The 23,551-nt window shown below is 56.9% G+C and overlaps 2 protein-coding genes across 2 annotated transcripts in view; one reads left to right on the forward strand and one right to left on the reverse strand.

Moving 5' to 3' along the window:
• The window catches only part of RALGPS1 (Ral GEF with PH domain and SH3 binding motif 1), a 262,710-nt gene that overhangs the window by 91,036 nt on the left and 148,123 nt on the right, over positions 1 to 23,551 (reverse strand). The gene's annotated exons all lie outside the window — the stretch shown is intronic.
• The window catches only part of ANGPTL2 (angiopoietin like 2), a 48,512-nt gene continuing 27,015 nt past the window's right edge, over positions 2,055 to 23,551 (forward strand). Inside the window, exons 1-2 of the mRNA XM_011364269.2 lie at positions 2,055 to 2,559; positions 15,926 to 16,792. Of these exons, the coding sequence (XP_011362571.1) occupies positions 15,976 to 16,792 (817 nt within the window). The 5' untranslated portion in view covers positions 2,055 to 2,559; positions 15,926 to 15,975. The remainder of the gene's footprint in view (positions 2,560 to 15,925; positions 16,793 to 23,551) is intronic.

The following is a 23,551-nucleotide window of genomic DNA, read 5'->3' on the forward strand; positions in this document are numbered from 1 at the left end:
TGCTGGCTACAAGCAACTCACAGACCCACCCAGATTCAAAGGGAGAAGGAAGAGGCCCTGCCTCTCCATGGAGGAGTGTCAAGGTCTCATCGTGGACCAGGAGAGACTGTGAGGGCCACCTTTGAAAAAGCGAGCCACCACACGGCCTTCACACACTGCCGCCTCCACCTAGACCATCCCCTCTCCACACTCACCACTGATTCTTACCCAAAACGCGGGTTTCGGCCGAAGCGCCACGTTGTCAGGGAGCCCGCCCTCACGGTCCCGCCCCGGCTCTATCCGGCCTCCGGCTTAGATGCTCTCCCTCAGTGCCCAGTGCATCCCATGTACCCCCAGCTGTCTGTCTGTCTCCCCTCCTGACTGTGAGCTCTGTGAGGACAGGGTCTTTGCTTCCCGGTGTTGGCTTGAGTACATTTCTAATAAACACATCCTGGAGAAGAGAGAGAGACAGAGAGACAGAGAGACAGAGAGACAGAGACAGAGACAAAGAGACAGAGAGAGAGAGAGACAGAGAGACAGAGAGAGAGACAGAGAGACAGAGACAGAGAGACAGAGACAGAGACAGAGAGAGAGAGAGAGAGAGGAGGAAAGAAGGACATACGCCAGCCTCCAGGCTATCGAGGGTGCAGCTCGAAAAGAATTCAGCTCCTTGTGCCTTTGCTGATCCTGAGCCCCCAGCCTGCCGTGGCCCCACCACAATGGCTCACCGTGGTCCAGAGCAGGTGGGCATCTTCACCCCCACCGTAGATGTGTGTGTGTGTGTGGGGGGGTCCTGTCTAACCCATCTGTCTAGTTCATGTTGTGGCCCGTAAGATACTGGGGGCTTTTGACAAAGGCCGACCTTCTAAAAAGGGACAGGGCTGACAAATGGCAAAGGGAGAGGGTCTGATGGGCTGAGAACAGTTGAGGCAAGAAGAAAAGCCTGCTCCCTGCAGAGACAGGAGTGGTGAAAACGAGCCGTGATGGACCCGTGAGCCCAAGGACCAAGGACGTGACACACTGTGTCTCGGGGTGGGGGGAACCCCATTAAAATGTCTCTCCCAATTTGTACCCAAACATCAGTACCACCACCATCACCACCATCGCTGAATTTTTTTTTAAAGGAAAGTGCGACCACCAATATTTCACGTGGCCACGGTCCAGGCAGAGGGACACACCTGTGCCTGGCTGCTCCCTTCCCGGTCCCCGCCCCCTCTCTCCTGCAGGACTGCGTACTTCGCGGGGCCCGTGCTGTCTTCGCCTTTCCTGCTCTGACCCTGTCAACACTCACGAGCTCCACACCGGTGACAGACTGCTGAGGACCGGTGGACCCCCATTATTTGTTCCTCGAAAAGCCTGCTGGGAGGGGCTGGTTCACAGCAACCGCTGGCCCACCTGACCCCAGAGTCTGAGTTCAGACCACCGAGGCGTCCCTGCCCTGGGCTAAGCCCCTTCCCCAGTGGCCTCACAGAGCCCTCGCCACTGCCCTGGAGGCGGGTTGCTCGTTAGCTCATTTGCTGCTGCGTGAAAGGGATGCCAGGGAGGCGAGGGGACTGAACCCCAGCCGCTCAGGTAGGAGGTGACGCAGCATTTCTCCAGCGCTGCCTCACCCCAGCCGGCGGCATTTCCACTCTCCCGGGCTCCTGCCTCCCAGTAACTTTCACAGCACGGCACGGATGCTGCTGGCTTCCGTGCGGACAGCCTTGGGCTCCCTTCCCCAGGGTTTGGAGCTGGGAGTGAGTCCTCAGGGAGGCTGTCTGTGCGGGGGGCTGCCCCGCCTGAAACTCTGTGGGCAGTGCACAGCAGAGGACCCGGCTTCCTGCCGCCCGCACGTCAGTTGCCTGCACAGCTGGAGCGGATCTAAACCCGCTACCTGAGTCAGAGGGGAAGCTTTGTGCGTTGCAAAGTGCACCAGGAGCTGCCCCAGCTTTGGGAAGCAGTCGGGCCAGGGAGCAGAGCTGGCCAGGCTGCTCGTGCCAGGGAAGGAGGGAGCCCTCCGAGGCCGCCAAAGCGGGCTGGGGCGGGAGGGGCCGGGCCAGCTGGGGCCGGAGCTAGTGTGACATCACCGGGCGGCCCGCCTCTGTCTGGGGCTGAGGGGAGGCCCGGAGCCTTTCTGGGGCCTGGGGGATCCTCTTGCACTGGTGGGTGGAGAGAAGTGCCTGCAGCCAACCAGGGTCAGGCTGTGCTCACAGTTTCCTCCGGCGGCATGTAAAGGCTCCACAAAGGAGTTGGGAGTTCAAATGAGGCTGCTGCAGACGGCCTGGGGACGGACGCGAGGCAGCCCTGAGCTGTGCCGCCCGGGTCGGAACCTGCACGGCACGGCCCGCAGGCAGCCGCCGGCCCCCGCCGCACGAGAGGGCAGGTTGTGAGCAGCTCCGAAGGACCCGCGGCCAGCCCCGTCCCAGCCTGGCCGAGCCCCACCGTGCGGGCACAGCAGAGCCAGCACAGGCCAGTGAGGCAGGGCTTCTGGGTGGCTGGCTGGCCTGAGACTCGGGACCCCTCCTGGAGGCCATGGACGGGCTGCCCCGCTGACGGCCAAGCATGTGAGCAGCTGCCCCGGAAGCAAGCAGGAGGGACGAGGTAAGGGGCCAGCTCCGTGGTGCCGAGGGGCGGGAGCGAGAGGCAGCAGCTGGCCCCGGGTCTGGGGCTCGAGACCCCAGATCCCTCCGGCCGGGGGTGTGTGTACAGCTGGATCCCGGAAGGTGTCACTCCTGCTTTCACTGGGAGCCAAGCGAGGCGTGTGCCGGGGCAGGACCTGCAGACGCCCGGGCAGAGGGTGGTGTCCCGGGCACGAGCTCGTGGGCTGGGGTTCCGAGGCCCCACTCTCCTGCTCGGACAAAGAGCCTCTGGGTGGTGGCAGTGGCTCCTGGGCACGGCCCGGGCTGGGGTGTGTGCACGCGTGTGTGCTGTGTGTAGGTGTGCGCCACAGGGGACAGCGGACCGAAGGCGTTGCGGACAGCAGGGGTAGCCGAGGACTCAGGAAGTCGTTTGGAAGTTTTGGGTCCCTCTGCACCCCGCATGGGGACGATACGCGGGCAGGGCAAAAGCAAGTGCATCTGCGGGAGCCGGGAGCCTTGTCCAGAAAGGTCCCGGAGCCCAGCAGCCTGTACTCACGCCCTCAGCGGGGCGCGGAAGGGCGAAGGGCTCCACGCTGGAAGGGACGCGGCAGCCAGAGACGTCTGCCTGGGGCTGAGTGCAGCCCCGGCTTTCCCTGCACGCCCGATGACACCTGATCCCTCCCCGCCCCGGACGGTACCCCGGGGAGCCCAGGTCTCCAGCAGACTGGACATGGCTGGGAACTAGGGGAGGGCTCCCCAGCACCGGGCGGGTGGGGGGCATGACAGTGCGGGTTCCACATTCCGTGTCCCTTGAAAGCGCTCCGTGTTAGATAACATTTCCAAACAGAAACTCTCCCCTGATCCCTCCCTCTCCTTCTGTGATATGTGTGTCACGGGTCAGCTACTGCCTGTGCCGTGGGATTACGAGAGCTCCTAGAGGCCGCTTCGGGCACTGAGGGAAGATCTCCTCTCAGCGGGCTCTGAGGAAAGCTGAGGACGCCCCTTCCGAAGCCGGCCCGACGCCCCCCACGTGTGCGTCCCTCACTGAGGCACAGCGGGGTAGGGCCCACGAGCTGGGTTCGAATCCTGACTCTTCCACTTGGGAGCCAAGTGACTCCAGCAGAACGCTTAGCCTGAGCCCCAGTTTCCTTTCCTGAAAAATGAGATAATAATAGCGCGCATCTCTCAGTAACCACTAGTATGTATATTGCACTTATAAAACTTACCCCGAGCCAACCTGCAGAATCTTCACAACTGCCCCATAACGTAAGAACTACTATCCGCCACCATCTATAGGTGAGGAAATCAAGGCACAGAAGGTAAGCAAGGTGCCCAAAGCTACACGGTTAGGAAGCGCCAGCTCCGGGACTTGAACCCAGCACCCTGAGCCATGCTCCACAGCCTTCTAGGAGGATCATGAATGGTCATGCCTGGGCAGGCCTGGTGTGCGACGAAACTGCAGAAAATGCTAGTCACTGATTACTATGAACCATAACGATGAGAATTGCAGCGAGGGAAGGGCAGAGACCCAGACTCTCTCTCTGCCCTGACACATCCTGCTAGGGTATCGGGAAATCCGCAAGGCTGCCCACCCCGGGGGTCCTTCCAGCAGCCCGAGGGGGGTTTTGCGTCTGGGCTGAACGCAGCACATCCGGGTCCTAGAAGCCCACACCGAGGAAGAGGGCAGACGCACTGACACAAGGAATTCAGTGTGTCCGACAGCGACCTTACAGGACAAGCATCCTGCCACCTGCACGGGCAACACTTGTCTGCCTGTTGGTACCCCAGGCGGAACGGCAGTGGCTGAGAAAAGTGAGCTACCTCCGCGCTGCAGGAAGCCCACAGAGCAGGAGGACCCGTGCCAGGCCTGCCCTGGGGTTGCAGAAGACGTAAAGACCCCTCCCCCAAACCCCATCCCTATCACCAAGTCTGGCCACATGGTGGCCAAGTCCGGTGGATCCGACACCAGCCAACACTGGTGCATCTTAACCCAGGACAGGAGCTTCTCTCCTGTGGCCCCAGGGGTCTCAGGAGGCTTCCTGAACTCTGGGAAGCATTTTGAAAAGCTGACATTAAACATTTGCTTCTCTAGCGCAAGGCCTCTGGGCTGCAGAGGCCCTGGCCTGGAACCACGGCGGCTCACTGTGCTCTCTGGGCAGCCCAGGCCGAGCAGAGGCTCTGACTTCACAGGCCTGGCGAACAAAAGTAGGATTATTACTCCATAAAGACAGTCGCGAATAAAGCGCATGGCCCAGGAGGGGACTGCACGGTATGGCTCCAAGCTCAGGGGCAGAATACCTAAGCCATTCCTCCCTCTGCTCCTCCATCCACGATGATTCGAGTACCCACTGGGCACACTCATTATCTCAATTCATCCTCACCACAACCTACGAGGGAGGTTCCAGTCTTAGCATCCCACTTTACAGATGAGAAAACTAAGGCTCAGAGAAGATAAGCAACCGGCCCAAGGTCACACAGACGATGATGATCATGTGAAACTGGATTCCTGGTCAGTCTGGCTTCAAAACCCATACCTTTTCCCCACCTCGCCACGCTGCCCTGTTCAAGGCATCTTGACTTCTGATCCTGTCACTGGGTCCCTGCCCGTGGCCCTTAGCAGCCCAATCTGTTGGGTTGCTGTCCTACAGAGAGCTGCACCACCCCATCTGAAAGTGAAGTGCTTGCCCAATGTGGATGCATCACTTGCTTGTTGTAGAAGCCCACCTCTGAGACAGGACGGGCATTATTGCCGCCTCTCTTACAGACGTGCCTCCGCACAGCCACACAGCATGCCTGTGGTAACGTGGTCAGGGAGAGGAGGAGCAGGATTCTGAGCCGGGCTGCCTGACTTCAGAGACCCCTGCACCTGGTCCTTGGCGCAGCTGCACCCCCATGTCGGCACCTCGGAACTCTGGCACCAGCTCGGCGGGGCAGAGCCTCAGGCAAACATCCATCCGTGTGCCTGAGATACCACCCATGCATTTCCTGTGCCCTACCTGGAGACTCCAGGGGCTGCAGGATCGGCACGCAGGTCCTCAGGGTCTATATCGGGCTGCCGGGCCACACCTGAGCAATTTCTCAGAAGCCATCAAGGAGATGGCACCTGGTAGCTACATCAGAACAAACAAAACCGACAGCAGCCCCGCCCAAGGCAGGTACACTCACCTCTGGCCTCTCCATGAATCACAGCTCATTTCATCTGAAATGGTCTCCGTTGACAGCAGTCAGAAGCGGGAGGAGGCTCTGCTTCTCTGCACCCGCAGCCCAGTGGGGGGAAGCGGAGGGCGCGTCTAATCATCACACGAATGCACAGAGCAGACTTATAACGAGGAAGCACGTGGCGCTGAGCGTCCCACAAGATGAGTGGCACTGTCCCCACTTTACGAAGGAGAAAACTGAGGCTCAGAGGGTGCGGCACCTCTGCCAGGGTCTCCCCACTAGTGGGCCAAAAAGCAGGGATTCAAACCCAGATCTGGGCTCATTCCACCCCAGCCCGCTGCCATCCTGGACAAACACACTGTGGAAATCTCAAGAATGAATCAATTCATTGAATAGCATTTCTTTTCTGTGAATTTATATAAAACACCCCAAATAGAAGGGTTATTCAGTCACTGGCAGCTTGGAGTTTGTGGTGATAGGTCGCATCAGAACCTCATTCTGAGGGTAGTTTCTATGACGAAAACAGAATTTCCTCACTTCCACTGGAAGCCATATGACCGATTTAATAACAGCTTGGGGTGGGGGGCGGAGACACTGCAAGCATCACAGTGCGATGTTGTAAAGCGCTGTAAAACGTTAGTGTCCCGTTACATGTACACATCACTGTAAGACGTTCTGACCGCAGAAAGCTTCATGGGTGTATGTGCGGGGGGCGGGGGGGTGGGGGGCAGCAGGCCTCTTACAATCAAGCTATTGTGTCAGGTCTATTCTCTGGCAGAACCGGCCTATCTTGGGGACCAGCAGCCCCAGAGCCTCAGCTTCCCCCCGCTGCCTAGTCCTCCAGCAAGGCAGGCCCAAGATCATCTCGGAGAAGCCCTGAACAAACTGTTCTTATCTCCAAGAGGTGCCTGGGGACCTGCCCAGCTCCCGCAAGGCCCAAACTCCTGCCCACGAGGTCCCACCCCAACCTCCACGAAAGAAAGGTTCTATGTCTTAGTCACCGCTGAACCTCCAATACCCACTCAGGGCCGGGCAGAGAAGGCATCTGTGGTGTGAGTGAATGAAGGAATGAATGAATGAGTGAACGAAGCAAGCCTAAGACCCAGGCGAACGAGCCTCTCGAGCCTGGGGAGCCACGCCATTCCCCCCGTGTTGTTCAGCCAAGGTCTCTTTTGGGATGTGCCTCTTCTCCCACCGCATGGTCCCCCGCCCCTCGTCCCAGCTAGATGAAGCGCCACTGCAGCCTCCTGAGTCTCCCCATCAGGGCACGGATCACTGCATTACAAATGCCTGCTCTACGTGTCACCTACGATTGTGGGCCCCCGGAGGGCAAGGGCCTTCCGTGTCCCTGCTCTTCCTCCCGCCCCCAGCACAGGGGAAATGCTCAGGAAATATGCTCGATGAAGGAAATCCCTGAATTCCTGCGTAGTACCCCAGGTGCCACCCTGCCTACTGGGTAGGCAGAGGGGGAATCGCCCTGACCTTGCTTTAAAGGAGCTCGCGGTCTGCGGGCACACAACAAGCTGTGTGTTGGGTGCTGTGACCGAGGGAGCCCAGCGGCTCCTGGGAGCTGGAGGGGCCCTCACTGCACGTGGAGGGCTTCATGGAGAGGTGGACTTGTGCGGTCAGCTTAGGAAGGAAGACAGGCACGTGACCCGGGGAAAGGTGCCGGAGCAGAAAGAATGGCATGAGCAGAGGCAAGGAGGTGTGACAACCGAGGCTGCTTTTAAGCAGGACTCTGACAAGACCAGATTTAAGTTTCAGAAAGACGGGCCTGGAGCTGCACTGTTCCAAAGACAGGGAGGCCACCTGAGACTGCGTGGAAAAGAACCTGGCTCTGGATTCAACCAACCTGGTTCCAAGCCCAGCTCTACCTCTTGGTAGGTGCGTGGCCCTGGGCAAGTGCCTTCATCTATGACCTCTGTTTCCTCATCTGTGAAATGGGGACCGTCTTAGCCCCTTCCTTATAGAGCTGCTGGGATCAGTGAGGCAGACACAAAAAGTACTTGTCCCAGTGCTCGAAGGATGAGCCCATGCCAACAGGCTGAGGTGGCCCCGGTGCCAACCACTCAGCCTGGCCCAGAAGAGCAGCCCCAGGCAAGGCCCGGTCCTCTCCGGAAGCCACCTGGGACAGCGCTGTCCACCCAGCCCCTGGCTTCTCCCTCTCCTCTGGAGCTCCCCCAGTTCCACGGCTCCAGAGCACACGAGGCCCTGCCGGAAATGCAACAGCCAACTCAGAAGCTGGGCTCTGAAATGGCTTCTGCAGACTGTCCCCGCCTCTGCTCTGCTGGCCGAGGCTCCTGGCACAGAGGGCTCAGTGCGCTGGCTTTGGGGGAATCTCAAAATGGTTCTCAAATAATGCACCATGAAAAAGTAACAGCAGTATCCTTGTCCCCCTGGCAAAGACAACCAGCCCCCCACTGCCTAACCACATCCCCTCGTACCCTATGATCTCATGGTGTGACCACAGTCCGCCTCCTCCGTGAACTCAGCCCTCCCCTGGAGCCAGCAACTCCCCAGTGGCAGAGCGCTAGAGCCCAGGACCTCGGGCTTGTTCACTCCCCCAACGCCACTCTTCCAGGCAGATCTGTCTGATCCTACTCCACCATCTTCCCTGGCTCACACCTGCGTCCCTCTTATCCACGATAGGCTGTAGCCACGCACAGTGCCTGGGAAGGCTACAAAAATGGGCGACGGGAGGCCATGTGGATGGACAAATGGTTCGTGGATGGTCTTATGAGAGCCGAGCTGGCAGGGCCTGGGAACTGGTGCCCACATGGTCTTCTGGTGGGAAGTGATTCACAGGATCCTAGGCTGAGGGAGGGATGGCCGTTGGAGATGTGGCTGGTCCCTCCCTGGCCTCCAGGCTGGTGGTGAATCACCTAGGACAAGGATGCACAGTCCCTCCACCAGGTCATCTAAGGAGAAGATGCCACTGCTCACCATAGATGCCCATTTTGGGGTCTCACCACTTAGATGATCAAGAAGCTCTTTCTAAGATGCAACAAAACTCGCCCTTGTGCTGACCTGAAAGCCATGTCTACTTCGGTCAACAGTGACTAAGAAGTAATCTGCACCCGGCCATTAGCCAGACAGGCGCCTTTTATTCACACCGGTCAGGGAGACAATCCTGCCGGAAGTGGGGGCACGGACTCAGCAGTCGACAGCTGAATCCCGGCCCTGCCATTTACTTCAGGCGACCTTCGGCAAGGAACTCGACCGTTCTGGACCCAGGTTTCCGCTACTGCGAAAGGCAGATGATGACAGCTTTCTCCCAGGTATGAAGAACACATAAGTTGTCGCCCAGTCGGGGCACTTTTGAGAGTAAAGGGGGTACCATTAATAATTACATGAGACAACACACCTCAGCTGGGGCCAACCAGGACTCATAGTCCCCTATTCACAGGGTTGAAGCACCAATGAGGTAGCGCGCAGCTGGGCACAGAGTGTGTTTACGACAAACAAGTGAGCTGTTATTGTCTATACTATTGGTCCTGTGGTCAGCTGGGCCCTCTAGGGCCTTCTCTTCTGGAATTTCCTTTATCTGGATTCCTCCCACATCCTGGATTACCAACTGGTTTATGTATTACCCTCTGGGACACCGCACATCACAAACAGCTTTGCTAGGACAACTGTCAACTTGGAAGTTTTGATTTTCTCTTATCTGCCCTGATGTTGGCTTAACAATCTTGACTGGTGCTCAGGTCCATCAGACTCACGCAGACGCGGCTCAGGTTCTGGGCTTCCCGGAACCCAGATGTCGGGGCCAGGCGGGTTCCGGACCCCTTCGTCACCCTGGCAGGCCCCCCGCAGTGCCTCTGGCCTGGACTCACATCTGGCCTTCCTCTGCGATCACAGGACGATGGGGGCAGGGCTGGCTGGGGAGGGCGGCGGGTTCCGTGAGCCCTTCAGACAGGACCACAGCCTGGACTGGGGATGGAGCTCCATCCTGAGACCTGGATTTAATTCAGGTTTCCCGGGCGCCAGCGGTCCTGGGGGTCTCAGGAGCTCTCCTGGGCATCCCCTGCCTGGGGCGGGGTCAGAGAATAACCCCTTCTGAGTTTCCCGTCACTGCGGCACCTTTGCTCCTATACATTCGGCGTGGTACACTGTGGAGTGCTGTCACCAGCTCTGCCCCTTGGTAGCACTTTGCTCGGTGACTCATGGTCTTTGCGTCTCAATAGTTTACTCACCAGCACATGGGGATAATGGTCATCCCTGCTGGTAGGCTTAAAAGCATTTTCGTGGCAATTAGAAAATTGCTAATATAAATATACAGAACTACGAAGACAATGGATGTGCGTTGCGCTTCCCAGTTGCACAGCACACGGCTTGGGTCGTGGAGCCCCGAAGTCACAGGGCTCCCCTCCCAGCGCTGCTGGGAGGTCAAGAGAGACGGTGCACGTCAAGTGCTTGGGTTAGAGTGCGAACGGGCTGCAGTTCTTTCTTAGTATTTGAACTTTCTGCATTCCTAACCTCTGGGGTAAGGGCTCACGAGAGTACCCCAGGCCAGCAGCGTCTGCCACAGGGCAGGACACACAGCTCCACCTTATGAAAACACTTCTTCCCACAAAGTGGCCCGTCACCTGGGCCGCCGAGAGGGACGTGGACCCGTGGCGTGGGGCCCCGCCGCCACCAGGCCTAGCAGGGACACTCACAGCTGCCCTCGGGAGGCGGGGCAGGACCCAAGGCCACTTCCCAGCGAGCAGAGGTCCTCACGTGGCTCGGTCACACCAGCCGGCTGCGGGAGGGAAACCCGTGCCTAATGGAAACTCCTTACAATACAATGTGGAAAAGCTATTTCAAGAATCGTTTTTATTTTCATTTCGAAGCCAAGGAAAACAGTCGGATTTGCTTTTCTTTGTTGGTCACAGGAAGAAACCAAGGAGCATCGCTTTGCCTAGAGCTGAGTTCTTCCCCAGGTCTAAGATGGCTGGAATGCTGGGGGGTTATTTCTCTTGGGATGCAATTAGTTGAATAAATATCAAAGAGAACAAAAGTAAACAAACTCATCACTGCCCATTAAGAACTGCCAAACTAGCAAAAAAGAATGAAGGGGCAGGGAGAATATCTTTAAGGAAAACAAATGACTCTGAGCCAAGGGCAGCGCAAGGAGCACAGCCCTTGGTGTCAGGCTGACCCCAGCTCTGGGCTGGGCCGGCGCGGACCCTTATCTGCCATGTGCTCTGGGAACGTCGCTTAGCCTTCCGGATTTGTGTGTCCCCATTCATAACAACATCACTGCATCACCTGGGACAATGCGCGCCAGGCACCCAGCTCGGGGCCCTGTTCCCTCCCCCACTTCTTGTAACTCAGGTGGCTCCAAGTCACTCCCGCCAAACCCAGACCCCACGGGAATGTAAGACCTTGAATTCTGCGGCTTCGTGACTGGTCCCACCGCTCACAATGGGACCTCGAGCGAGACGCCTGACACCTTTTCGAGCCTGTTTCCTCACCCTCGGAGGATAGCACAAGACTGAGGAGCTCTGAACGTGGCAGTGATTACATGAGACACTGTGTGTGCAAACGGCCTCGCGAACCCAAAAACCTGTTAACTGTCGAGTTTGGTTCACTTCTTAATCGAACGATCGCAAGGAGTGTTCTTTACAGACGGCACACACAGTCCGATGGCATTGACATGCCTCCTGCCTCCCCGCTCTGTGCTCAGCGCTGTGTGACATGCTGGAGACACCAGGGCGGCCGGGCGGGACCCAGTCCGTCCAGCAAACTGCTTCCGCGCTGGGAAGTGAGGCCGGATGACCTGGTCAGAGCCCAGCTCTGTGACGCTCCGAGTTCCTCCTCTGTGAAACGGGACAATGAACCGCGCACCTCCGGGGGGAACGGGAAGAGAGCGCGGAGACGGTGAGAGGGCCGGGCACGCCGCCCGCATGGGGCCAGCGGCCCTCGCGGCCAGCCCGCCTTCGCTGTCCTCGTCATGACGCCGCCATCACGTCATTCATCTCTGGTTTCGGAAGCGCTTCTGTGTTCCTGACCTAGTGCGCCAGGTGGGTCGGATCATCCCACTTCACGCGGGGTCTCAAGTCCAGGGGCACAGAGCTTTGCCCAGGAAGCCGTGAGAGCCCGCACCTGGGCGGGGACAGACAGTGGCTCCCCGCCCGCTCCCGAGGCCTGCCTGCGGAGGGCTGGAAGTCAACCCTTTCCTGGAGTCAAGTTCCCTCCCGGGGCCTCTGGCAGTTTCTCCACCAAGGTGGAGGCCCACGCCAGCATCGGCACGGGCACAGGGAGGTGTTTGTCACCAGCTGCTGCAGGTGAACAGCCCTGGGAGGCAGCGGGCAGGCCCACCCTAGCCGGGAGGGCGGCTCCTCCCCATTGTTCTGGGTCGGGTGTGGTTGCCTGCGTGTTGGAAACGAAGCAAACACTCACAAACTCAGCTTGGTTTCCACCAACGTCACTGCAGCCTACCTCGTAGCCCAACCCAAACCAGAGGCTCCCGAACACCTCTCTCTGCCTGGCCCGAGAGGCCCGCGCTGGCCCTCGGAACCGCGCTGGGGCTTTCTCATTCAAGGGGAGAACAGCTCGGCCTGGCCCTGGGGAGCACGGTGTCTGTTTGTAGCTGCCCCCTGGCTGGCACAAGGGGAGCATGGACCAAGGCACCGAGAAGCCCTCAGAGGGGCCCCAGGAAGAAAAAACCTCGAGGTCCTGTTATTTTATTGTGGCTGTTATTTTAGGATAAATTAGTATGAAATCAGAAAGCGGTGATGCTGATACTTTATGGCTAAAAACCAGATTGAGTACATTTCTGTGCAGTCATGAAGAGTCTGAAGGGGTGTGGATGAAAAAAGGGGCCACGGGAGGCCTGCACGGCGGGCCCTACACACTCAGAGACCGGAAGGCACCACATGGGACAGTCTGAGCATGAAAATCCTTCACTAAAGGCAGGTCAGGGCGGGTAGTCCCATCCTAGGCCTGTAGCTTCCTTGACAAAGGTCAGTCTTTACCTTAAGTGAGACTGTCTATTGTCTTTTTGCATCTAAGAGACCTTTGAAACGTCAGAGTGAGCTTTTCCAGACCCCTCAAGGCACAGCTGTGGGCACCAGAGCAGAGACCACAGAGCCCCTTGTCTCCCCAAAACCATCTCTGTTCATTATTAACTATCCTGCACCCACCAATGCAAGCGAAGTAAGTTCCTCTCCTCTGCCTTTTTATCCAATCCCAGAGGCTTCCCTGCTTGGCTTCCTCCCACCCCCTTGATCTACCACCAACGAATTTCACGGAACCCTCCTTACGTCTCCCCTTTTATTCTAATGTATAAAATAAGCTGCAAAACTGCCAATCTCCAGAGCATTTTCTCAGTCGTCGAGATTTTTCTTCCTGGCGATTGTCGTCAACGGGGCTCCCATTATCCCATAAAAATTCTCTACAGGTTTGGATGTTTCTTATGTCAGCTGAGTCCTGGTCCTCCACTTCCCAGCTATGTGATCTCAGGCAAGTCACTTAGCCTGAGTCTCAGTTTACGCATCTGTAAAATGAATAGAACGGTATCTACCCTAAAAAGACGCCGAGAATTCACAAAAGTAGAAAACGCGGGGAAGGTGTTTAGTGCGGGGCCAGGTACCTAGTGGGCCCTCAGTAAACGGACGCCACGGAAGTTGGGAACGAACATAATGAATGGCCACCCGTGCCCCTCTCCTGCCACCTCTCTCCCACAGGATGCCCCACTGCTTACAGCTTTTGCGGGGGTGGGGAGGGTCTTTCCTTTCAGTCCACAAACACTTTAAAGCTCCTAGTGCTCTAGGCCCTGCGCGAGGCACTGCAAATGGAGCAGTGGCCAAAACAGATACACCCCCCACTGTCCGCAGGGGCGGGGTGGGGGGGGGACTCTGGTGTCTGATGGTGATAAGGACTCTGGAGGGGGAAGGTGGCGAGGTCAACAATTTCAAGTAAGCAGCGAGGGCCTCGCTGGGAAGGTGCTGCTTTAGCGGAGACCTGACAGGCAACGAGGAAGTGTTTGGGACAGGGAACAGCAGGGGCCAAGGCCCCGAGTCCCCGGTGTGCTTGGTGAGCTGGAGGAACACGCAGGACGGTGCAGCCGCAGCGGTGTGAACGTGGAGTCGGAGATAATGCCGGGGGCGGGGTGGGGGGGATGCCTTAGAGACCCGTGAACTTTTTGTCCATAATGAGCAGCCATGAGGACATTCTGAGTAGAGGAGTGACCCGATTTGACTGCTGGGCTGAGGAGAGACTGCAGTGGGCAAGTGCAGGTGCAGGGGGGCCAGTCAGGTCCAGGTGAGAGGCGAAGGCAGGCTGCCCAGAGTAGGGAGCGGGAGAAGCAGGAGGGTTCTGGGAGTAGTTTCAGGATGTTGCTATTACAATTTGGTGGTGAATTAGATGTGGGGAGGGAGGGAAGGAAGGAAGGAAAGAAGGGAGGGAGGGATGACTTCAAGGTTCTTGGTCTGAGTGACTATGGAACGAAGCCGCCGTTTACTCAGCAGGAGAAACTGGTGTGGACAGGTTAGGACGGAGGCATGGGGGACACCAGGAGTTCATTTCTGGACAAGGTGGAGGTACCGAGCTGATCGATACTCGAGTGGAAATGTCAAAGACGCAGTTGGAAGTATGGTCTGGAGTCGAGGGGTGAGGTCCAGGCTGCAGAAGTGAATGTGGGAGTTATCAATGCTTGAAGGTCATCGAAGCCACGAGACTGGATGAGACCACCGAGGTGGAGAGGATAACTGAGCTTTGCCCGTCACGCCCCTCCCGCCCCTCCCGCCCCTCCCGCCCCCGCCCCCAGGACAGGAACGGGAGGATGGACCGGCGAAGAAGACTGAGAAGGGACAGCGAGCGAGATGGGAGGAGAGGGGTGCAGGTCCAAGAAGAGAGATCGGCCACGTCCCACAAGTGTTCACGAGGACCAAGAACTGGCCGTCTGGTCGGGCAAGCGAGGCCCCTCGTGATCTTGTCTAGAACGGAGGGGAGGGGGCCAGGCCTGATGGGAGTGGGCTCAAGAGAGAACAGGAAGAGAGGGGCTTTCTAGAGAGTAAGTATAGGAGACTCTCGGAAGGGTTTTGCTAAAAAGAGGAGCAGAAAAATGGAACAGTAGCTGGAGAGCGGATGTGAGGTCAAGAGAGGGTAGTCTTTAAGTTGAGAGGAACAGCGGCAGGAGTGTAGGGAAAAATGTGGTCATGCGGGAGGGCTGGGGGAGAGTTGCCGGAGCAGTGTCCTTGAGTAGGCGAAAGGAGAGATCTGTGCATGTCCTTCGCCTCCCCCTTGGCCTAACTCCTACTCATCCCTCAGGGGTCAGTGTATGGGTCACTTTCTCAGGGAAGCGTTCCTGACCCCTCCGATGAGATCAGTTCCCCGTTCCGCTTCCGCTTCGGGGCGTGTAGTGATGGGTAAGCCCCATGAGGGGCCGTGTAGTGATGGGTAAGCCCCATGAGGGCAGGGCGGGCTCTAACCGCAGATGTTTGACAGATGTCGGGGCAAGGAATGAATGGTCCAAGCACGGAACTGAAACAACTCCGGAGTCACGTGTCTGTTTTCTGCTCCCGCCTGGTTTAATCGCATCGCAGTGACCGGGACCCTGCAGCTAGCTCCTGGCTATGGCAAATATTTGGATTTAGAAGAGCTCAGTTGCTTGTTCCTGTTTGAAGCTTGAATATCACAGCGACCGAAGCCACAGGACTGGACACATCCTTCCACTGACACTATGCACTACGAACCGACCACATTCCATACTCTATCTAGCACTTCATTCACTTAACAAATATTTGCTGAAAGCTTGCTCAGTGCAGCATCCTGAGGACACGGGGTTGAATCAGGCACAGTGCCTACCCTCGCGGAGCAGGAAGTTCAGCAGAAGGGATCACAGGGGATACTGATTCGTCGCAACTGTGATGGGTGTTACAAAGGGACAATCCGGGGGCGGGTGTGAGCGTGTGGAATGGGCAGGACAGGTGGAATCAGACAGCCCTCCTCCGCCTCCCCTCCCGGCGTCAAGCTGCCCTCACGTGGTGCTCAGGCCACGGGCCCTGGAGCCGGCTCCAGGCGCGGCGGGGCTGGGGCCTCCTGGCTGCAGATGCTCCGGTCTCCTCCCTCTTCCTTTCTATCTCTGCTGGGGCCCATCTCCTTCTGCCGCTTCCAGAAAGGGCTGCCTCCTGAAGCTGCATTTTTGGAAAGGTCTGCCTGGCGAGGAGGCTGAGCTCATTTATGGCACAGGCCACTGGCAGTGACAGGACCGTTACTGAGCCTCCCCTTCTGTTTACTTTCAGATTTTCGTAGGCTCTGTTCGCAAAGAAGAACCACCGTTTTTGCAAGGACCATGAGGCCACTGTGCGTGACGTGCTGGTGGCTGGGACTGCTGACTGCCGTGGGAGCCGCTGCCGACCAGAAGGATGGTTTAGAGGGCACGGAGGAGGGCTCGCCCAGCGAGTTCATTTACCTGAACAGGTACAAGCGGGCCGGCGAGTCCCCGGACAAGTGCACCTACACCTTCATCGTGCCCCAGCAGCGGGTCACAGGCGCCATCTGCGTCAACTCCAAGGAGCCCGAGGTGCTCCTGGAGAACCGCGTGCACAAGCAGGAGCTGGAGCTGCTCAACAGCGAGCTGCTCAAGCAGAAGCGGCAGATCGAGACGCTGCAGCAGCTGGTGGAGGTGGACGGCGGCATCGTGAGCGAGGTGAAGCTGCTGCGCAAGGAGAGCCGCAACATGAACTCGAGGGTCACGCAGCTCTACATGCAGCTCCTGCACGAGATCATCCGCAAGCGCGACAACGCGCTGGAGCTCTCCCAGCTGGAGAACCGGATCCTGAACCAGACGGCCGACATGCTGCAGCTGGCCAGCAAGTACAAGGACCTGGAGCACAAGTACCAGCACCTGGCCACGCTGGCCCGCAACCAGTCGGAGGTCATCGCGCAGCTGGAGGAGCACTGCCAGCGCGTGCCCGAGGCCAGGCCCGCGCCCCAGCCGCCCCCCGCCGCCCCGCCCCAGGTCTACCAGCCGTCCCCCTACAACCGCATCACCAACCAGATCTCCACCAACGAGATCCAGAGTGACCAGAACCTGAAGGTGCTGCCGCCCCCTCTGCCCACCATGCCCACCCTCACCAGCCTCCCGTCCTCCACAGACAAGCCGTCGGGTAAGTCTTTCGGGAGCCCGCGCGGTCTGGGCCTCAGAGCTGGGCGCCAGGCTCCCTTTGGCTGTGGCCAGGAGTTGGGGAAAGGCCACGGCAAGTTGGAACCGGGCCAACAGCCTTGTGCAATCCCCCCAACAATCCCTTGGGCCGAGCCGCTGGAGCGGATGGGGTACACGAGGGATCCCATCCCTTGGATGCTCCAAGGCAGAACCAGGAAATGGGGGGGGCAGCCTCAGAAGAGAACCAGGTGCTCTCTGGCTTCTGATAGGAAAGAACCCCAAGCCTATAGCTTTCTGGGCTCTGCATCAGGTGCTCTGCGCTGGCAGTAGGGTGTCTCTCCTGAAAGCTCTTGCACTGTGCCTGGCACAGAACTGGCGTTCAGTAAGTGCCCACTGAAGCAGCAACAGGCCCAAGGGAAAGGAATTGTCACATTGCGGTATGATCCACACAGCGTAGGGGCTGGGGGACGGGAGGGATCACTTTCTAAAGCCCGTGTGTTTCCTAGAGTCTGCTGCGGTCTGGAATTTTCAGTGATGATTCCATAGACTCTTAAACGCATGTTTCACCCCAAAATATGGTCATTCTCAGAACGTCACGATGAGGGAGGAGTGAGGTTGTTGGTACGTTTCGAAGCTTGACCAAGACATTGGCACTGAGCACGATCGCGCGTATTACATCATTAACCCCTGCAGCTCCTTACGGAAAGCTAGCTGAGGAACTTGCTCAGAGGTTTAGGGTCCTCAGGCTGGATTTGACTTCGGGCCTTTGCACTTTTAACCTAGGGCTGACTCCTCTGTGCCTAGGACTCACTCTGAGGGGAGCATGAGCCCATCCCCCCGAAGCTCAGTCTCATTCATCCGGGACCCTGTGAGCCTTTCGAGTGGCCGTCCCATGAGAACTAGACTCGGCTTTGCAAAAACTAACCACATATCTGCTCGAAGTCAGTGATTTTTGGTACCGTTTCACTGAACGAGCAGGGATATTTTTACTGAAAATATCCTGTTTCACACTTATTTCACACTTCTGACAGGAACCAGCACTACTGGGAAGAGCAGCTTCTTGCTAACTCCAGGGAGGGCTGAGCCTGCACGCAGGACGGCGGCCCGTGCGGAGGACGGGGGTGGCGTCGTGGGCGGGGGCGCGGGGCCGAGCTTCTGCCCGCAACACCTCGTGGGGAAGCTTCCACTGGGTGTGCGGGCTGAGAACGCATGCTTCGGAGCAGACTGGCCTGGACGCAAATTCTGGTTCCCCCGGTGATGAGCTCTGGGACAGTAAGCATGTCACCCCTCAGCCTCGGTCTCCCCATCTGTCAATGGGGATACACAAAAATGGCGCCCACTAGAGGATCAAATGAAACACCACGAAAATGCATTTAGCAGCACGCTGGGCCCGTGGCAGGCTTCAGCACACGGCGGCTACGCGCTTCTCGCGGTCTTGGCCTCGTCCTCTTAAAACAAGGACAGGGAAATAAACGGTCCCTTTTTAGCGTGGCATTCTACAGCTGGTGACTGGTTCAAGGGTACATGGGTCTGGTTTAAAGCAGAAGCTCCAAACCAGAGGGCAGAGTGTGCTAATGCCCAGAGGGTAAGCCGTACCCTCGGGCACCAAATGAAGGCTCAGCTGTCTGTCGTTGTAATCCTGAGGGCTGTCAGGCTGGCCTCACGGTTCCTCAAAAGATCTCTCACCTCAGCATCTCTGGTTTCTGACTCAACGATTTCCGGACATTGCTGAGCTCGAGCTGAGCTGACAAGTACATGGTGTAGGAAGAAAGACCTAGGTTTGCATCCTGCTGGCTGGCTGTTCAGGACAAAGTTACTTAACTCCTCTGAGCCTCGATTTTCTCCTCTGTAAAATGGAGACAAGAGTCATATCACAGGGCTGCTGTGGAAACTCAGTGCGGTCAGGCAGGTGATGCTATGTCCTTTGGGACAGCCAACCGTGGCAGAGTCCCTCCTCCGTGCTGGTCACAGAGCTAGCTAGACTTGGGGAGCAGGTGAAAACTGTAGTCCCCAGCCTCCAGGAACCCAGCCTGGCGGTGGCGGCAGATGCATGAACGCACTGGGATCCACCCAACATTCACCAGCTCTGTCCCCTAAAGTCAGCACATCAGGTCTGACAAACGAGTACACGTCTGTCAAGGTGAAAATTTCCAGAACGTTGTGAGGATTTATGCGACCAACATAACAAAGTACCTAAGATCAGGACCACGGGGGAAATTCTGGGCTGTGTGGTCGCTTGGTTAACACCATGGTGTGCTAAGTGCCCCTCAGAGGGGCACAGGAGGGGCTATGGGGACACTGAGGGAGCACTATGGGGACACTGACTGAGTCCGTCTGGAGTGGAAGGGGAAAGCTGGACAGAAGTAAGGAGCCCAGTGCTGCATCTTTAAATACCTGTGAGAGTTTACCAGGTGCTCTTGGGAGTTGGGAAACTGAGTCACTAGCGGGTCCCGGAGTCCGTGCAAACACCCGGGGGTGTAGCCTTCCTCCTGGCACCTCAAATGGTTCGCATCCCCTACTTCTTCACATTCACAGACCAGCATGGGCTGGGTGCCAGCCGGGGCTCCTGCACACACCCGACCCCCTTCTCTCCCACGCAGAAAAGCCCACCTCCACGGGAAGGAATGGCGGTGATTGTATTACGGAGACTTGAAAGTGCTATAATTTATCTTGTTTTTTTTTTTTTTTTTTTTAAGCCAAACCCTCCCAAATGTTGGAGTACTGATAGTTACTAACAGGTTCCTATGACCCATCTGCCCTCTGAGCTGCCGCCCAGGTGTTACCAGTGAGCACCTGGCTGTAGACGCTGCAGGGGCAGACAGGGCCACAAAGGACTTGGCTGGGGCCCTTTCCTGGTGTCAGACTGAGTGGAAGGAGAAGCAGACTGTCTCTCTCAGCCAACCAGCGCAGAGCTCTTATCAGGCCCGTTTGCAGAGCTTGGGGGCAGGTTCTGGTCCTGGAAAACAAAACCTCCTTCTGTGCTCTTGCCCAACAGATTCTTTGTTCCTGGGGACACCACTCAGCCAGAAACATCTTTGCAATTAAATACTTTTGCACTCAAGCTATGGCAGCTTCTAAATCTTTCATGCTGCAACCTCAGAGCCATCTGTCCACTCTCTTCCTCATTGTCCAGGCTGCTCGGCCCCCAGCGCCCCTTCCCCAGAGGACTGAGGGAGCCAGGCCACTTATCTGAAGCTGCAGCCACCAGCTGTTCCCTGCCAGACATTTACAGGCTGGCCCCGGGCCAGGCCCAAGCACTCGGAGCCTAAGTGACGAGACCAGGGAGCTCCTGGCTTTCCCGGCATCTCACCTGGGTTTTGTCCTGCCTCTCTCGGGTTTGGCCAGACCTGGGGGCATTTTGGTTAGGATGATGCTTGTGATAAGGTCTGGGCCAAATGGCCCAGTCTGTGGCCCTCTCCCCTTGGGGTCCTGCTGCTGCTGCCCTTCCTTCCTCTCTACTCTTTCTCATACTCACACACCCTTGACCTTGTTCTCCAGCTCTGTGCCCTTGACAGACACATAAATGCATGTCAGTCAGGTCTGTTGAAGAGGAAGGCTGTGGGGTTCACTCTCCAAGAGGCAAAGGAGCCTCAGCTCCGGCCTCCCGAGATGGTTCTGGGAGGCCTGGGACCCCATTGCTCAGCTCAGCCCAGACACAGCCACAGCACCACTGATCAGACAAGAAAAGGCAGTGTTAGCACTAGCTGCCACAGCGAGGCCTCGTCCGAAACGAATCTTTAAAAACCAGAAAGATCAGGCATTTCTAGATGTTTTCTCTCTTGAAGAAGAACATGATCAGCTGTTTTTGTTTCTCGACAGGATAAGAAGGGGCCATAAAATCATAAAATATTAGAGCTTCTTAGGGGCCTCTCGGATCCCCCAACATAGCCTCCCCAGCCCACAGCCTGTCAGTGGCAGAGCCAGGATCAGTCCCTGGACTTGTAACATCCGGGATACGGAGGTCTAGAGAGGGTAAGTGACTTAGCCAAGACAACAAAGGTAGTAGGTGGCTCTGCCAAGGCTTAAACCCACGTCTGCTTTACCCATTCTGGGATACTGCACATTTCCCTGGAAAGGCTGGAGGAGAACCAGTGTAAAAATCACTCCATAAACGATGGACTTGGCCCCGGTGCCAGCTGCCTGAGGCCTGACCCTCTGTCACTATTTCATGTACCGGTTCCAAGCAGCTCGTTGTAAAAGGGCTCTGGGAACAGAGCTGGTGGATATGTCATTAGAACTTTCATGGTTCTCATAACAAAGGTACTGTCACTAAAAACCCTCTGATACGATGCCACCTAGGAAGAACCAGCCGAACCGACCACTGGTGGCCAGCTCGCCAGTCACACAGAGGGACTGCTGTGGTGAGTTTACGCAACAGACTGTATCACAACCTTGAGATGCCACAAGCAAACAAACGAACGAAAAGGCAGAATGCGGTTAGCATCATACTATCGTGTCCAAAATAAGTGAGCTCAACAGAAAACATAACACGCACCTGACTTCTAGTAAATGGACCCAAATGAAGCTGTTGATAAGTCTGATTTTTAATTTGTATCAAATCTGGACAAATTCTCCAGGGGTTACTTCCACCCGGCGTTTAAATGTATAGCTAAGTCTCAGTCCTGATCTCTTTAAAAACATTAACCCTGAACATATAAAAATCAGTAGCTATGATCTGCTCATGGGGCCACACTGGGTGACAACCACGCCGCCCCACCCGATAACACACAGAACCCGCCCCACCCTCACAACCGATGGGCCATGCCAGAGACGCCTGGACGACGCGAGCCAAGTGTTTTCCTGGATGGATGTTTTCCCCCTTTGATTGCATTTTGCCCTGTGAGGTGGGAAATACGTACGCTAGCATAGTGGTATGCTTTAAGACAGAGAACGGGAATGTATCACACTGTGGCTTCCGTTCCTTCTGGAGGTCAAGCAATCGTCCGTCCAGGTGAAAAGCTGTTGGTCGGACGTGCAGACCAGCTCTAGTCGGCTGGGCTTCCATGCCTGAAGCCCTGTGGGGAGCTGGAGAAGCATCCGGGAAGTGTGAGGATGGTGAGGGGGACTCGAGCCACCACTGACTGGGCCTTTCGGGTCCCAGAGGCTGAGGGAAAATCCAACCGAGCTTTCATGCCTCCACAGCTGATGCCTCGTTTCTAAATTGTTGTTGTTGAACAAAATAAGATTCTCAAATTCATTACGAACTACGTAATCCAGTGCTATTTCAAAGAGCATTCTTTGCTATCTTTTTCATAAACAAAAGCCATTCCAGTCTGAGCTGGGTCATCTTCCTTCTAGCTTTGCCTTCTCTCTTCCCCTCCTGGGGTATCTTGGGGACCAGGCCACAGAGAGCCTGCGATGGTGAGCTCTTCCTCCATGACTCAGGCTTTTCCCAGTGAGGACATCTGGCTAAATGCTCAGGCTATTTACAATGCCAGGAGTTATCTCTTGTTACTATCAGCTTGTTACTGTTCAAAGGGGTGATCTGGCATCCTGTGGCCTGGAAGTCCTAGCAGTTTGGCACTTGGCAAACTGAGAGCAATCTAGAAAATCCTGGAGCTCAGGCATCTACGGCCAGCTCACTGGTCACACTAAGGGACTGCTGTGGTGAATTTATGCAGCAGACTGTATCATAATCCCGAGACGCTCCCCCAGAAAAAAGGATCAAGCGGAATTAGGTTAGTGTCCTACTACAGCATCTAAAAAAGCTGGCTAGGGCTGCTGCGTGCCACCGGGAGTGCATGTAGCGCACTTCCTAGCGGTCTCTATCAGCACCAGCGAAGGCTGCAGGCAGCACGGACTGCTTACGGGGACACGGGCGACTGTCCCTGCTCTGATCCCCATAGCGGAGCTGCCTCAGCTTCAGTTCCTCTGCGATGACTCCAGAAGCAGAGGATCCTGGTCCTGCACCTCCAGATGAGCCAGCAGAGCTACAGGACCCAGAATGGTTTCATGCCGTTCATTTTTTTTTAATGAATAAGTAATGTTCCCTGAATAGAATTTCTGGATTCAATAACTTACGTTAAAATTGCTAGAATAATTTTGCTAGGAAAATTTCAGCTTAAGTGACAAATATGAGAGTTTTCTTTATTAAATTTCTCAACGTCGAAAGTAAGATATCTTCGGTCGTATGCTAGAAACCGTCTGAAAGGACAGAAAATCCCGTCGCCTGGCACTGCGCTGCCCCAGGCGAGCCACGCTGCCCGCCGCACACTGTGCAGGCGGCCCCACAGCACGGGCTCCCTCTCCCATGGTGCACCCTGCACCCTGATTCTCCCCTCGTGCGGTTCCTGTTTCCAGACGGATTCGTTACTATTGGTTCCCAAACTGGAAAAGGCAGAACGAGGATGACAAAGGGAACGCCGCCGACGGGGGTAAGCAGACGCGAGTGGGGAGGAAGGCACGGGGGAGCTAGCGACTCAGTGTTGGACGGGGAAGCTCGGCACGTAGCCACCGCCCCCCGAGAAGGCTCCCGTCCCCACAGATCCCACGGTCTGGGGCGAGACAGACCCCCGCAATCCCAGCGCGGTGGGACAGCCACCGTGCAGCGCTGAAGGACCCGGGGCCTAGAAGGCAGGGCTGGGTTCTAATCCCAGACCCTCCACTGTCCGGTCATGTGATCACTCTGAGCCTCAGTTTCCTCCCTGTTGGGCTCGTGAGGATGAGGGGACAGCACGTGTCAGGGCTCTAGATACACGGCAGCCGTCGTCCTCATTGCATTCCAGCAGAGATAAACACGTAAGGCATCATGGGAGCCCCGAGG

The sequence above is a fragment of the Pteropus vampyrus genome, unplaced genomic scaffold (genome assembly GCF_000151845.1).
Source record: "Pteropus vampyrus isolate Shadow unplaced genomic scaffold, Pvam_2.0 Scaffold95, whole genome shotgun sequence".
Classification (NCBI taxonomy): Eukaryota; Metazoa; Chordata; class Mammalia; order Chiroptera; family Pteropodidae; genus Pteropus; species Pteropus vampyrus.